This window comes from Kogia breviceps, chromosome 3 (genome assembly GCF_026419965.1).
Source record: "Kogia breviceps isolate mKogBre1 chromosome 3, mKogBre1 haplotype 1, whole genome shotgun sequence".
Lineage (NCBI taxonomy): Eukaryota > Metazoa > Chordata > Mammalia > Artiodactyla > Physeteridae > Kogia > Kogia breviceps.
Window position 1 is genome coordinate 31,395,709 of NC_081312.1, and position 13,244 is coordinate 31,408,952.

At 45.0% G+C, this 13,244-nt stretch overlaps 1 protein-coding gene across 1 annotated transcript in view; it reads left to right on the forward strand.

Moving 5' to 3' along the window:
* MAP3K9 (mitogen-activated protein kinase kinase kinase 9) overlaps positions 1-13,244 on the forward strand; it is a 78,927-nt gene that overhangs the window by 48,560 nt on the left and 17,123 nt on the right. The window contains exons 3-5 of the mRNA XM_059055790.2: positions 1,438-1,618; positions 11,430-11,578; positions 12,525-12,700. Coding sequence (XP_058911773.1) covers positions 1,438-1,618; positions 11,430-11,578; positions 12,525-12,700 — 506 coding nt within the window. The remainder of the gene's footprint in view (positions 1-1,437; positions 1,619-11,429; positions 11,579-12,524; positions 12,701-13,244) is intronic.

Below are 13,244 nucleotides of genomic sequence, written 5' to 3' on the forward strand. Positions count from 1 at the left end.
AGAGGCTTGGACCCATCAGGATGCAGGAAGCTTGGAGTGGGCGGGGTGTGTCAGGGGAGCAGGGGAGAGGGTGTGGAGAAAGGAGACTTAGTCCATTCGATCTAGGGAGTGACTGACACTGACTTCTTTTATGCTTCCAGCCCTATAGCTGCGTGTAATCCCTCTTTACTGCTGATTTTCTGGGAAGCACGTAGGACGTAGAGATCTTTGGCCCACGTCCTTTCATTATGTAACACTTCAGTGGACGTGTGCCAGGGCGGGGTTTGGGAGGGGGGGGCAGAAAGAGAAAAGTACCGTCGTGTGACTTGAGGGACTCCCTGCGGCTCTTGCCCTAAAATCCGGCCTCCTTACCCCACTCTCCCCATTTAGACTTGAACGGCAGAGAGAATCTTCCTTCCTTCCCTGAAATCCCGTGTACAGAGCTCTGAACTCCCGGTGGCTCAGCGTCTGGCCCACAGAGGTGGTGCTGACCCAGGGCCCTTGGAACGGTCCCACCTGTGGAAATGGAGGCTCAGCTTCCTCATATCCCAGGAGCTCGCTAGCTGCCGACTCAGGCAGAGTTCCTGGCCTTTGCTTACAGCACTTTAGTCAATGGGCGTTTTTGCTCTCTTGGGGGAGATTGGCTCCCACAAGGGCATGCTTCTCTCTGGAGCCGTCATGTGGGTGAGCGTCAGTGTGTGTGCCCTCTGACCTCCAACCTGTCAGCCAGTGGGTGCTGGTGAGTTCCTGGATTAAGGGAAAATCTCTGCCCAAATGACATGCTTTTTTTTCTTTAATTTTTATTTTATATTGGAGTATAGTTGGTTAACAATGTTGTACACCTGAAACTAAGACACGCTTTCTCAAGACTTTAAATAAAGTAACGTGGAGAGGTTCATGGAAACTGTTGAGACACTGTCGGAAACCTTAAAAGCCCAGCATGCACCTCCAACTCCTGGTGCTGTGACAGTGCTTAAAGCCCAGCGGTGGCCTGGAAGTCAGGAAGGCCAGGTAACTGCTCCTCAGAAGGGTAGGCTGTGACCCCACAGCTCTTCTTTCGTAGGGTGTGAGTGGGCCGTATGGTGTCATGGCAACAGGGAAGGCTCTCCAGCCAGGCTGCCAGGGTTTCAGTCCTGGCTTATTAGTTGAGTGGCCTTGGAAAATTTATTTAGTGGTGCTGTATCTCAGTTTCCTCATCTGTATGTAGAGCAGCGATGGCAATAGTAGGTACCTCATAAGGTTGTTGTGAGGGTTGAAGATAATGCCCGTAAAGTACTTGGCACCAAAATGGATGCATCCTAGGTGTTTAAGGATGGTGGTTCCCACCATCCACCCATGGTAGCCACATGATGGAGTCTGCAGGAGAGGTCAAGAGGATGGCAGGAGGGCTCTGTATTGTGTGGTTTCCTTGTGATTAACACAGACTCTGGTTTCTTCTGTATTCCTTTCCTTGCCCAGTCCTGGTCCTCCAGAAGGTGGAGAATGGAGACCTGAGCAAAAAGGTTCTGAAGATCACCGATTTTGGCCTGGCTCGGGAATGGCACCGAACCACCAAGATGAGCGCAGCAGGAACGTATGCCTGGATGGCACCTGAGGTCATTCGTGCCTCCATGTTTTCCAAAGGCAGCGACGTGTGGAGGTAAGGTCCAGAGGTGCAGGGTCAGCGCTCCCCACATCTATTTTGGCTGCACAGATGCTCCAGGACTTGGAGAATTGAGGTTGCATAGAATCCCAGGCACCCCAGGTAGGTCTAGGTGACCCCTTCAGCGCAATCTACACTAAATCCCACATTGCCAAAGGACAGTTTCTAACACCTTCATCTGCCAGAAATCTCCCCAGTGCTATGGGGCAGGTACCACCTCTATGCGGGCCCCTTTGTGTTGGTGATTGCTCCCTAGGAAGGACCAGGAGATTCTAGAGGCGGTGTGTACTGACCTCCAGGGTGGTGAGGGTACCCAGACACTCCTGGAGACCTTCCCCACAGTCACCCTGGCTTCCTTAGCAACAGTGGCTGTTACTGTTGGACATGTTCTCACTATAAGCCCTTCAGCTCATGAGTATTATTTGTGCTGTCTCTTTTTTTCTGGGTGGGCTGGAAAGTATCCTTCCCAGTTATCCAGTTAAGCTTTTAGTCAAGGCTGTGTCTTGCCTGTTGAGCATTGATATAGAAATGGGAAAAGATAGGTCTCAAGCATGCACCCAGAACTGCAGAGTCAAAGATTAGACCAACCGTTCCCCTTAGTTAATGTCAGCCCAAGAGGTCACAAGGACATGGATCTAAAAGTCTTTTTCCCACTGATGGGAGGATAAGCATCTACAGAGTAAGCATCCTTATGACTGTGAGACAGTAGTATCACCTCGGTATGCAAAAGAAAGGACTGTAGATGAGATGATCATCCTATTTCATCTATGAAGTCGTTGCTTCTCAGTGTGTTGTAAAGTGAGCTCGTGTGTGTTTGTATTTTAAATAACAGCTTTATTGAGATATTACTCACATACTGTAAAGTACACTTTTTAAAATGTATAAGCCAGTGGTTTTTAGTAAATTTACAATGTTTTACACTGATCATCACTGTTATTAGTTTCCTAAGGCTGCTGTAACAAATTACCACAAACCTGGTGGCCTAAAGCAATAGAAATTTACAGTCTAGAGGCCAGAAGTCTGAAATCAGTATCAGCAGGGCCATACTCTCTCCAGAGACTGGGGCAGATTCTGTTCCAAATAAGGATTCTGGGTATTAGGACATGGACATATCTTTTCAGCGCCACCATTCAAGCCATGACAACCACTAACTATTTCCAGAATATTTTTTATCACTCAAAAAAACCCTCAATACCTATTAGTAGTCATTCCCTAATACCCCCTACCCCTACCCCTACCCCCTGGCAACCACTAATTTACTTTCTGTCACTATGGATTTGCCTCTTCTGGTCATTTCATATAAATGGCATCATACAGTATTTGGTCTCCTGTGACTGGCTTTTTTCATTTGCATAATGTTTTCAGGGTTCATGTATGTTTTTCAGAACTTCATTCTTTTAATAGCTGAATCATATTCCATCGTATGGGTATACCACAATTTGTCTGTTCTTTAGTTGATGGACATTTGGGTCATTTCACTTTTTGTCTAATGTAAATAATGCTGCTGTGGACATTTGTGTACATGCTTTTGTGTGAACATATGTTTTCAGTTCTCATGGGTATACACCTAGGAGTGAAATTTTCTGAGTCATATGGTAATTCTGTATTTAACTTTTTCAGGAACTGCCAGACAGGTTTTTTTTGGCTTTTTGTGCTTTTTTTACGGTACGCGGGCCTCTCACTGCTGTGGACTCTCCTGTTGCGGAGCACAGGCTCCGGACGTGCAGGCTCAGCGGCCATGGCTCAGGGGCCTAGCCGCTCCACGGCATGTGGGATCTTCCCAGACCGGGGCACAAACCCATGTCCCCTGCATCGGCAGGCGGACTCTCAACCACTGCGCCACCAGGGAAGCCCCGGACAGTTTTTTACCATGGCCATTACCATTAGCAATGCATGAGGGTTCCAATTTCTCCACATCCTCTCAACCCTTATTATTTTTTATTATAGCCATCCTAGTGGATGTGAAGTGATATCTCACTGTGGTTTTGATTTGTGTTTCCCTAATGACATCGAGCATCTTTTCATGTGCTTATTGGCCATTTGTATATCTTCTCTGAATAAATATCTGTTCAAATCCTTTGCCAATTTTAAAATTGGGTTATATGTCCTTCCATTTTTATGTTGAAAGGGTTCTTTATATATTCCAGATACAAGTCCCTTATCAGACACATGATTTGCAAATAATTTCTCCCATTCTGTGGGTTTTCTTTTCACTTTCTTTTTTTTTTGTTTTGTTTTTGTTTTTGTGGTATGCGGGCCTCTCACTGTTGTGGCCTCTCCAATTGCAGAGCACAGGCTCCGGACGCGCAGGCTCAGCGGCCATGGCTCACGGGCCCAGGCGCTCCGCGGCATGTGGGATCTTCCCAGACCGGGGCACGAACCCGTGTTCCCTGCATTGGCAGGCGGACTCTCAACCACTGCGACACCAGGGAAGCCCCACTTTTTTTTTTTTTGCGTTATGCGGGTCTCTCACTGTTGTGGTCTCTCCCGTTGCGGAGCACAGGCTCCGGATACGCAGGCTCAGTGGCCATGGCTCACAGTCCCAGCCACTCCGCAGCATGTGGGATCTTCCCAGACCAGGGCACGAACCCATGTCCCCTGCATCGGCAGGCGGACTCTTAACCCCTGTGCCACCAGGGAAGCCCTCTTTTCACTTTCTTGATGGTATCCTTTGAAGCACAAGCATTTTTAATTTTGACGACGTTTGGTTTATCAGTTTTTTCTTTGATTGCTTGTGCTTTTGGTGTCATATCTAAGAAATGAAGTCATGAAGTTTTATACGTATGTTTCCTTCTAAGAGTTTTGTAATTTTAGCTCTTACATATAGGTCCATTTTGTTCTGTTTTGTTCCATTTTGACCTAACTTTTTATGTGGTGTGAGGTAGGAGTCCAACTTCATTCTTTTACATGTGGCTATCTAGTTGTCCCAGCACCATTTGTTTAAAAGACTGTTTTTTCCTCATTGAATTTTCTTGGCATCCCTGTCAAGAAGCAGTTCACCACAAATGAAAGAGTTTATTTTTGGACTGTCAGTTCTACTCCATTGATCTATGTGTCTACCGTTATGCCAGTTCCACCTGTTTTAACAACAGTAGCTTTGTACTAAGTTTTGAAATTAGGAAGTGTGAGTCTTCCAACTTTCTTCTTTTTCAAGATTATTTTGGCTATTCCAAATCTCTTCAATTTCCATACGAATTTTGGGATCATTTTGTCAGTTTCTGAAAAGTAGGCAGCTAGAATTTTGATAGGGATTATGTTAAATCTGTAGATCACTTTGGGGAGTACTGCCATCTAAATAATATTGTCTTTCAATCCATGAACATGGGATATCTTACTATTTATTTAGACCTTCTTTAATTTCTTTCAATGATGTTTTATAGCTTCTGTATATTGAATCTTATTTCACTACACATTAATTATGGGTGAAGTACCTATTGTGAAGAAAAGAGTTTTCCTTTCCTTAAAATATCTGACTAGATCTCATTAGGTTGAGCTGTATCCTGATATTCAACTGTTTTTCACCCACAAAAGCAGCAATTTCATATGCTTCAACCTATACTTTCATTGCTTAACTGTAGGCTAATGAGATTAGTTAACGTATTAATTAAGCTAAGCTGCTATTGCAAAGAGACCTACTGATAGTAGAAATGTACTTATTTTTCAAGAGTAGTCCAGCCTGTCTAGGCTGGTGGGCTTTGCACCTTGAGATCATTCAGGAACTCAGGTCCTTTCAGCATCCCTCGGCATGTTATTCTTTTCTGAATGGTTACATCTGAGTGAAAGTGACTTCAGAATAATTATATCCCACAGAAAAGGGGAAAGAGAGTTTATCCATGGCAAGAAGCTTGTCTTTAATTTGGAGATGACTCCAAAAGTAGCTATCATTATTTCTGTTTTACAGATGAGGTAACCAGGGCTTAGATGATTGAAATCAGTTGCCTAGGTTCACCCAGGTGGTAGAGGTAAAGCTGTGATTTGAACTAGATATGTGTCTCTTGAAACTCTGTGCTTGTAACCACATCACCATCTATATACTCTTACTCCTGCGCTTTGGGCACCCTCTTCCAGGGTGATTGGCCCACCATGCCTGGGACCCAGCAGCCTGTCCCTAGAGGGCCAAAGCATGTCTAGAAACTCGGGACAAAGCTGGTTCCCAGACTGACTTGTAATGCATTTATTCCTCCAAGAAATGTTTGTTGAATACATACTTACTCTGTTATGACCAAGCAAGTGGACTTGCTTCCCGCTGTACGATGGAAAGACCAAACACCGAGGCAACGGTCTTTGCAGAGAGAAAAAGGATTTATTGCAGGGTGGCCAAGCAAGGAGGCAGGAGGCAATGCTCAGATATGTCTCCCCAGTTGATCAGCTGTTGAGTGGGATGTTTATCATGGAAGTAGGGAATAAGAGGCGGGGGTGGGGGGGCTGGGAAATGGTAGATGGAAAGTAATTTGTACATTTCTGGAGTTCTCTGCCCAGGCTCGACTGTTCTTCATGCCTCTTCATGGGTTGCATGTGCAAATTCAGGGGGGTTTCCTGTGGTACATGGGGTGGATTTTCAGCCTGTGACGTCTAAAGTTCACTGTCAAAGTTCACTGTTGGTTGTCCTAGTCCCGCAGTGTGCCTGAAGGGGCTGTCAGCAGGTTGTTTGCATATCTGTGGTTTCCCTGGTATTCTGCAAAACAAGCTTGGTGTCTTCCGTGTATCATTTTATTTCTATCTTGTTTCTACCTTTTGGGCCTTGAGTGTGTAAGGTAAGGGTATGGCTTCAGTGTCAGGTACAGGGCTGAGCCTGAATCCAACCCCCTTCCCTCCCACTCCCCTCCTGGAGCTCATCCGGGGCCTTGGGCTTCTGCAGTTGATGGGTGCCCAGGGCCAGCTGAGTTTGTCTCACTGTTCTTCGAGTATAGTTCTCTAGGCCTCCTCTGTGCTGTGGTGGAGCGTAGGATAAGAATGGCCCAGACCCCCTCAAGAAGAGCAGTTCTTGCCCTTTGGTTGTGTTGTGCAGGGATGGCACTGGTGACAGCCAGAGGCCATCGTCCCAAGGTGACTCTCTGCCTGTCGTGTGTAGGATGAGGTGGAGGCATTTTGTTAATTAATCATTTTACGTTTTTTAAATTACGGAAGGAAAACATGTTCACTATAGAAAAAAATTAGAAAATATGGATAAACAAAAAAAGAAAAAGAAAAGGAAAGAAAAAAAAATCACCCACAACGCACCTCTAAAGATAATCTATGTGGACATTTTGGTGTGTTTATTCCTGTTCCTGTGATCACCCACCCATCCCTTAAAATGGGATCATTCTGTTTTGTAAGCTGCTTTTTGAATGTAACAGAGCATGAACATATTGCCATGTTAATAAGTATTTATTATGTCAATAAATATATTAACATATACATTTATACATTAGTTAGTAAATATGTTGTCATTTTGAATGAGGGTCTGGTTAACAGCAAGAATAGTAAATTGTGTGTTACCTAACAGTTTACAAAGTACTTTCACATATGGTAGTTCAGTTGTCTTTGCCAAAGATTATTAAACAGTCAGCTTGGTTCCTGGGATGCTGGGCCCATTCAAGGGACACCCTCTCCTCTTGGAGGGTGGGTCCCTGAGTTGACAGTCTTAAAGTCCATGCAGGTTAATAAGAAAAACAGCCCTGGCCCAGCACAGGTACAGAATTGCTGCACCTTCGGTTGGGAAGGGTTGCTATTCGCTCTAGGGCTTTCCTTCATTTTGAAAAAAAATAAAAACATCCTTCTCCCACATCCAATATTATCAAACAGTGGAAAAGATTACTGCACCTCTGGAGGTGGTTAGTTATTGACACAGGGTGCATTTCTGAGGGATTGGGTTTAGGCTATGACTCTTGGGAAATCATTGGCAGCACTGTGGGAGCTGGCCCTTCTCTGGGGGGAAGGGACTCCGAGGCAGAGTTCTAGCTGAGCTGGTACTTTGAGGCTGCTTGTAAACAGTCTTGAACAGACCTCTTGACCTTCTCTTAACCCTGGGAGGACAAGAAAGTAGGCTACACCTCAGGTAAATCATGTGGACTTCTACTGTCCACCTCCCCCTGAGGCTCAGATCCATCTAATGTGTGTTTCTCCAGTCCCCTTTTTGGACTCAGTTCCTGCCAGAGGAGCACCAGGCCTTATTTACATCACCCACCTTCTGTTATAAAAATACAGAGGAACACTGGCAGAGGAACACTTTGACTGGTTTAGTCATCCCCAGAAAGCCTTCTTCCCTGAATGCTGGTACCCCTCAGCATGGCTCTCCCCAGCCGCTTTCTCATTTCAGGCCTTTCCGAGAGGGAAGCCCACGGTGTTTACGAGTCATAGACGGCGGTTTCAGGATGCAGGGTAGTAATTGTTATTCTTACCTTGCAGCTCTTCTGTGAGGTAGGGATTGCTGTCTCTGTTACACAGATGAGGAAACAGGTTTGGAGAGGTGAACTTGCTTTCTTAAGGTCCCACGGCCGTAAGTGGTAAAGCAGGCATTCGACTCAAGTCTACCTAAGTCTTTCTTGAGCAGCACTCCTCCCACTTTTCCTACTTGTAGAGCCCTTCAAATGGAATGGAATGCCCAGGAACACAGGACCAAGCCAGGTGAGAGCAGAGCTGCCCTTGTGGAAGCTGGGAGGGGAGGGTCCCTGGCTCCTTTCCCTTCCAGGTGGCCTGAGACATCTGAGTAGAGCTTAGTGTAAACACCATCACAGAGGAAACGCCAGGACACAAACAGGACAAGTGTTTGGATCTTCGAAAACACCCTGTCTTTCCAGATAGTTAGGCTTGAGACATTGATTGCCTTTGCCTGGATGGAAGAAAGGGGTTTTGGGAACCTTGAGTTTTTGTTCCTCAGGGTGGAAGTGGGCAGTAATGCCAAGAGCAGGCAACTGAAGATGGGAGTCTCTCTAACCGGGAATCTAGTTAGCAACGCTGAGAGCTCGTAGAGGTCACTTGGTGGACGCTGCCCAGCATGACTGCTGTCTGGATAAGTCACATGAAAGGTTTGTCAGGAAGTGTCCTAGTGTAGTTCTTGATGATATTTGGAGCTTACTCTGGGGCACCCAGTGCAGCCTGCAGGACCATCTGACTACACACTCACTCTTACACCCACCCACCAGTTCATTCATTATGTGAGGGCCTAGGCATCCCAGAGCCTGGGCAAGACCCTGAGAATGCAAAGATTAGGAACTACTGTCCCTGCCCCTTAGGAGCCCACAGGCTGGTAAAAAAACAACTAGAGTACCTGACAGCACAAACAAGGGCTGAGTAACATGCTGGGATGTCAGGAGGCTTCCTAAAGTGTCCAGCTGTTCCCATCAGCCTCAGACTAAGATCCGCCTTCTTGTCAGGACAAGACAAGACCTGCAACTACCAGTCTGCTAGGCTTTTTTTTTTTTTCCTGTCAAAATACATAAAGAAAATGATAGTATCTGGAGGGCTCACTCGGGGAAAGCCATTGTCCAAGGACACAGGCCAGTCCACTCTGAGGGTCCCTCTATAGAGACCCCCGGGACGCCCTGGCACATTGGTGGGCACATTGCTCTCCTTTGGAGCCATGCAAGGCCATGCCATGGGATCCTCTGAGGGCAAGCCCATGCTGTTGTGCTCTCTGATCCCTGTCTCTGGAGCCCTGGCTCCTCCCTCTGTTAGCAAAGTTTCACTCAGGGTTCAGCTACCTTCTGCCTCCATCCTGGTGTGGTGTAGGTGACCCTCCTTTGTGCTGTCACAGTATCTCTGTTGTGACTCCTCTTTCCATATTCTAATTGATGCTTTTTCTATTCCTCTTTTTAGTCTCTTTGTGGATACGATCTGTGTTTTTTTATCCTGTATCCCAGTTCTTGGCATTGAGTTTGATGCATAGTAAATATTTAGTAGATGTTTAAAATGAATGAATAAATGGTGGTGCATTTGAATCATATCTTGAAAGATGATTAGTAGAGTTTACCAAGCAGAGAACTGGTCGAAGGGCATTCTAGGGAGAAAGAATTGAGAATTGGTTCAGGTCCACCGTGACTTACTCCACATATGCCCTTAATATATGCTGCTAACCCTGTCTAAAACTTGCTTTCCTCATCTGCAAAATGATGATAGTACTTATCTTGCAGGTTTGTTGTAGGGATTCAAGATCATATTTGTAAATATCTTAGCATGCTGCACATACAAGGTACCATGATCGAATAGTTGCTGGGTTTATTATTATTATTTTTTAATAAATATGTCTTCTTGTTGGTTGTAAACTACTGATGAGTATTACCAAAAAATTGAGCTTTGTGTTGAAAATATAAGGAGAGGCCCTCTTGCAACTGTTCATGGCCTTGTGGTTTCTGGTCCTGACTTATTCCTGGAAGGATTAAACACTACATGAGTTTGCCTGGTTCTGATTGTGAATTCATAGAATAATTATTCTGTAAGCTTTGTGCTCCCCATTCCCTAACTCACAGAACATGTGAAAAGAAATTCTTCATGTGGACTTGAAAGGTAGGGAAAGAACTCGAAGCCCTCACAGCTGATGCGCTGCTCTGCTCCACCGATGCAGTCCACCCTTATGAAACTTTCCCCTTTGAATTAGACAGAGGTCACCGTTAAGGATGCAGTCACGCTGATGGGGGCAGGAGTCTATTCAACCTAGTGGGCACTGAAAGAAATCTTTCACAGGAGCAAAATATGTTTGTTTCGGGTGGTCATCTCTCTCCTTTGGTAAAGCTAAAAAGAAATGTATCTGTTGCTATATGATCCAGTGATCCCACTTCTGGGCATATATCCATACAAAATTATAATTCGAAAAGATATATGCACCCCTATGTTCATAGCAGCACTGTTTGAATTAGCCAAGACATGGAAACAACCCATGTGCCCATCAACAGATGATTGGTTTAAGAAGTTGTGGTATATATACACAATGGAATGTTACTCAGCCACTGAAAAGAATGAAATAATGCCATTTGCAGCAACATGGATGGACCTAGAGATTATCATACTAAGTGAAGCTAAGTCAGAAAGAGAAAGAAAAATACCATATGATATCACTTATATGTGGAAGCTATAATACAACACAAATGAACATATCAATGAAACAAAAACAGACTCATAGACATAGAGAACAGACTTGTGGTTGCCAAGGGGTAGGGGGTGAGGGAGAAAAGGATTGGGAGTTTGGGATTAGCAGATGCAAACTATTGTATATAGGATGGATAAACAACAAGGTCCTACTGTATAGCACAGGGAACTATATTCAATATAGTGATAAACCATAATGGAAAAGAATATGAAAAAGAATATATATATGTATAAGTGAATCATTTTGCTATACAGCAGAAATTAAACACAGCATTGTAAGTCAACTATACTTCAATGCAATTTTAAAAAATAAAAAATAATGTATCTGTGACTTAAGCTGAAGTTTTCTTAAAGCAGGAAAAAATGTATTCCCAGAAGGGTGCCTCTTCTTCCAGTTTATTACATTCACAACAGCAGCCACAAAATAGATGTGGCCCTTGAGCACTGATTAAAACACGAGAGCAGTGCATTTCATTTCATGACAACCTTGTCAGACTGCTTGTGTTATTTGCACTTCACAGATGAGGAATTTGAGGAATAAGACCAAGTGTGCTTAACTCCAGAGTTTTCGCTTATAGCCAGTAGGCTTTATGGTCTCCCTTTTATATTATAGCAGTACTTCTGTTTTGTTAGTCTCCCTACATGTCAGAGAGGATGTGGGATGCTCGTCAAAGCCTCGCGAGATATTTGCATGAAGTTGCACCTATGGTTCATGGTGCGGCTTCTGTCTTCTTCCTCTCCTTAGCTATGGGGTGCTGCTTTGGGAGCTCCTGACTGGTGAGGTGCCCTTCCGAGGAATCGATGGCTTAGCAGTCGCTTATGGAGTGGCCATGAACAAGCTTGCCCTTCCCGTTCCTTCTACATGCCCGGAACCTTTTGCCAAACTCATGGAAGGTGAGTGACCCTTGGCTGGAACAAAACTGGAGACCGTTTATTTTTCTGTCGGCACTCGATAGATTGTGGCCAGTGCTGCAGGATCAGTAACTGAAAGAGGAGGTGAAGTATGAGTCAGTCAAGGAGGAATCCAGAGGATGGTTGGAAGAGCTACTTCAAGATGATGTCAGCACCCTGCTACACTGGTGTCACCGATGTCTCTTCTGTCCATCTAGTGACTGTAGAACGTAGCTTAGAAACTGAAGGCTGCTATCCAGTGCTTCAGAATGTTATTATTTAATCCAAAGTAAGAAGGTAGAGCAACTTTTATCTCAAGACCTCTGAGTGTCTTACATGTAGAAATGAAGATCTAAGAAGAAAGGAATTCTAAAATTCCTCTAGGCAAGCCCTGTGATTTTGTCAGTGAGAAATCCTAAGCTGAGAGAGGTTAAATGGATAGGTGGTCACTCCATTGGTTAGTGGCTCAGCTGAGAGTAGGTAGAATTCACTTTTCCTGACTCCCACGCCAGTGCTTTTCATCCTTGCCTTCTCATCAGCATGTTGAGTTGGGGAAGGGTAGCTCATTTATTTATGGGAAATTGGGGCCCAAGGTGTAGTTACCCGTTGTCAGGACCGGAATCGTATAGTAATTTGATAGACTGTGGTAGCTGTAGTTCATTCAAGAAAATGCTTTGGACTTGCCTTACTTATGTGAAATCAGTAGTCAGAATGGAATGGGTGCAGAGCTGCTGCATCGTGTTTCCAGCTTCACTCTTGATGATTGTGATATGGGGCAGATTGGTTTACTTCCTGAGCCCTGTTTGGGGTTCCCTAAGTCCCAGTCTCTATTTCTGGAAGGAGAAACGAGAGGTGGTTTTCTGTCAAATGAGGTCATGTAATATCCTAAGCCTTACTACGTTTGCCTCTGTCCGCTAATGCTTCCTGCTGACTCATGTGCCCCATGCAGATTGCTGGAATCCTGACCCCCATTCACGACCATCTTTCACGAATATCCTGGACCAGCTAACTACCATAGAGGAGTCTGGTTTCTTTGAAATGCCCAAGGACTCCTTCCACTGCCTGCAGGATGACTGGAAACATGAGATTCAGGAGATGTTTGACCAACTCAGGGCCAAAGAAAAGGTACGAAAGAGAAGCAAAAGGCATGCATTGAATTAGTGGATCTTCTCCACTGGGGCCTCTGGACCGATTCTGACACGACCACGTTCCTGCTTGGTTTGTGGCGGCAGAGCAGCTTTTTCCTGCCTGGCTTTACATGGAGAGTTCTCCAGGCCTCAGGTGTGACCTGAAACGATCGAGAATTTTTCTTTCTTTTGGGGATGTGGCAGGAATAAGTGGGGGGAGTCATGAATCCAAAGCTCTCCTTGCAGAGTATCTACTTCATTGTCCAAACTGGAGGAGGAGCACCACTGGGCAAGTACCAGCAGGGTGTCTCGCCCCGCCGGCTAGAAATACGAGAGCGTTCTAGAAAGCTTTCTTTGTTCTGCAGTGGACTTGTAGAAGGGGTTTAATTGGATGTAGGGATCCTTCAATACTGAGAGCAATTATCAGAACATCCTGCCAGTGTCTTTGGGGATCAGAATCAGAAACAGCATATGGGCTAAAAATACCATGAGTCTGAAATTGTTTGGCATTTTTCATGTTTTTATGAAAAGGGCTCAAAGGC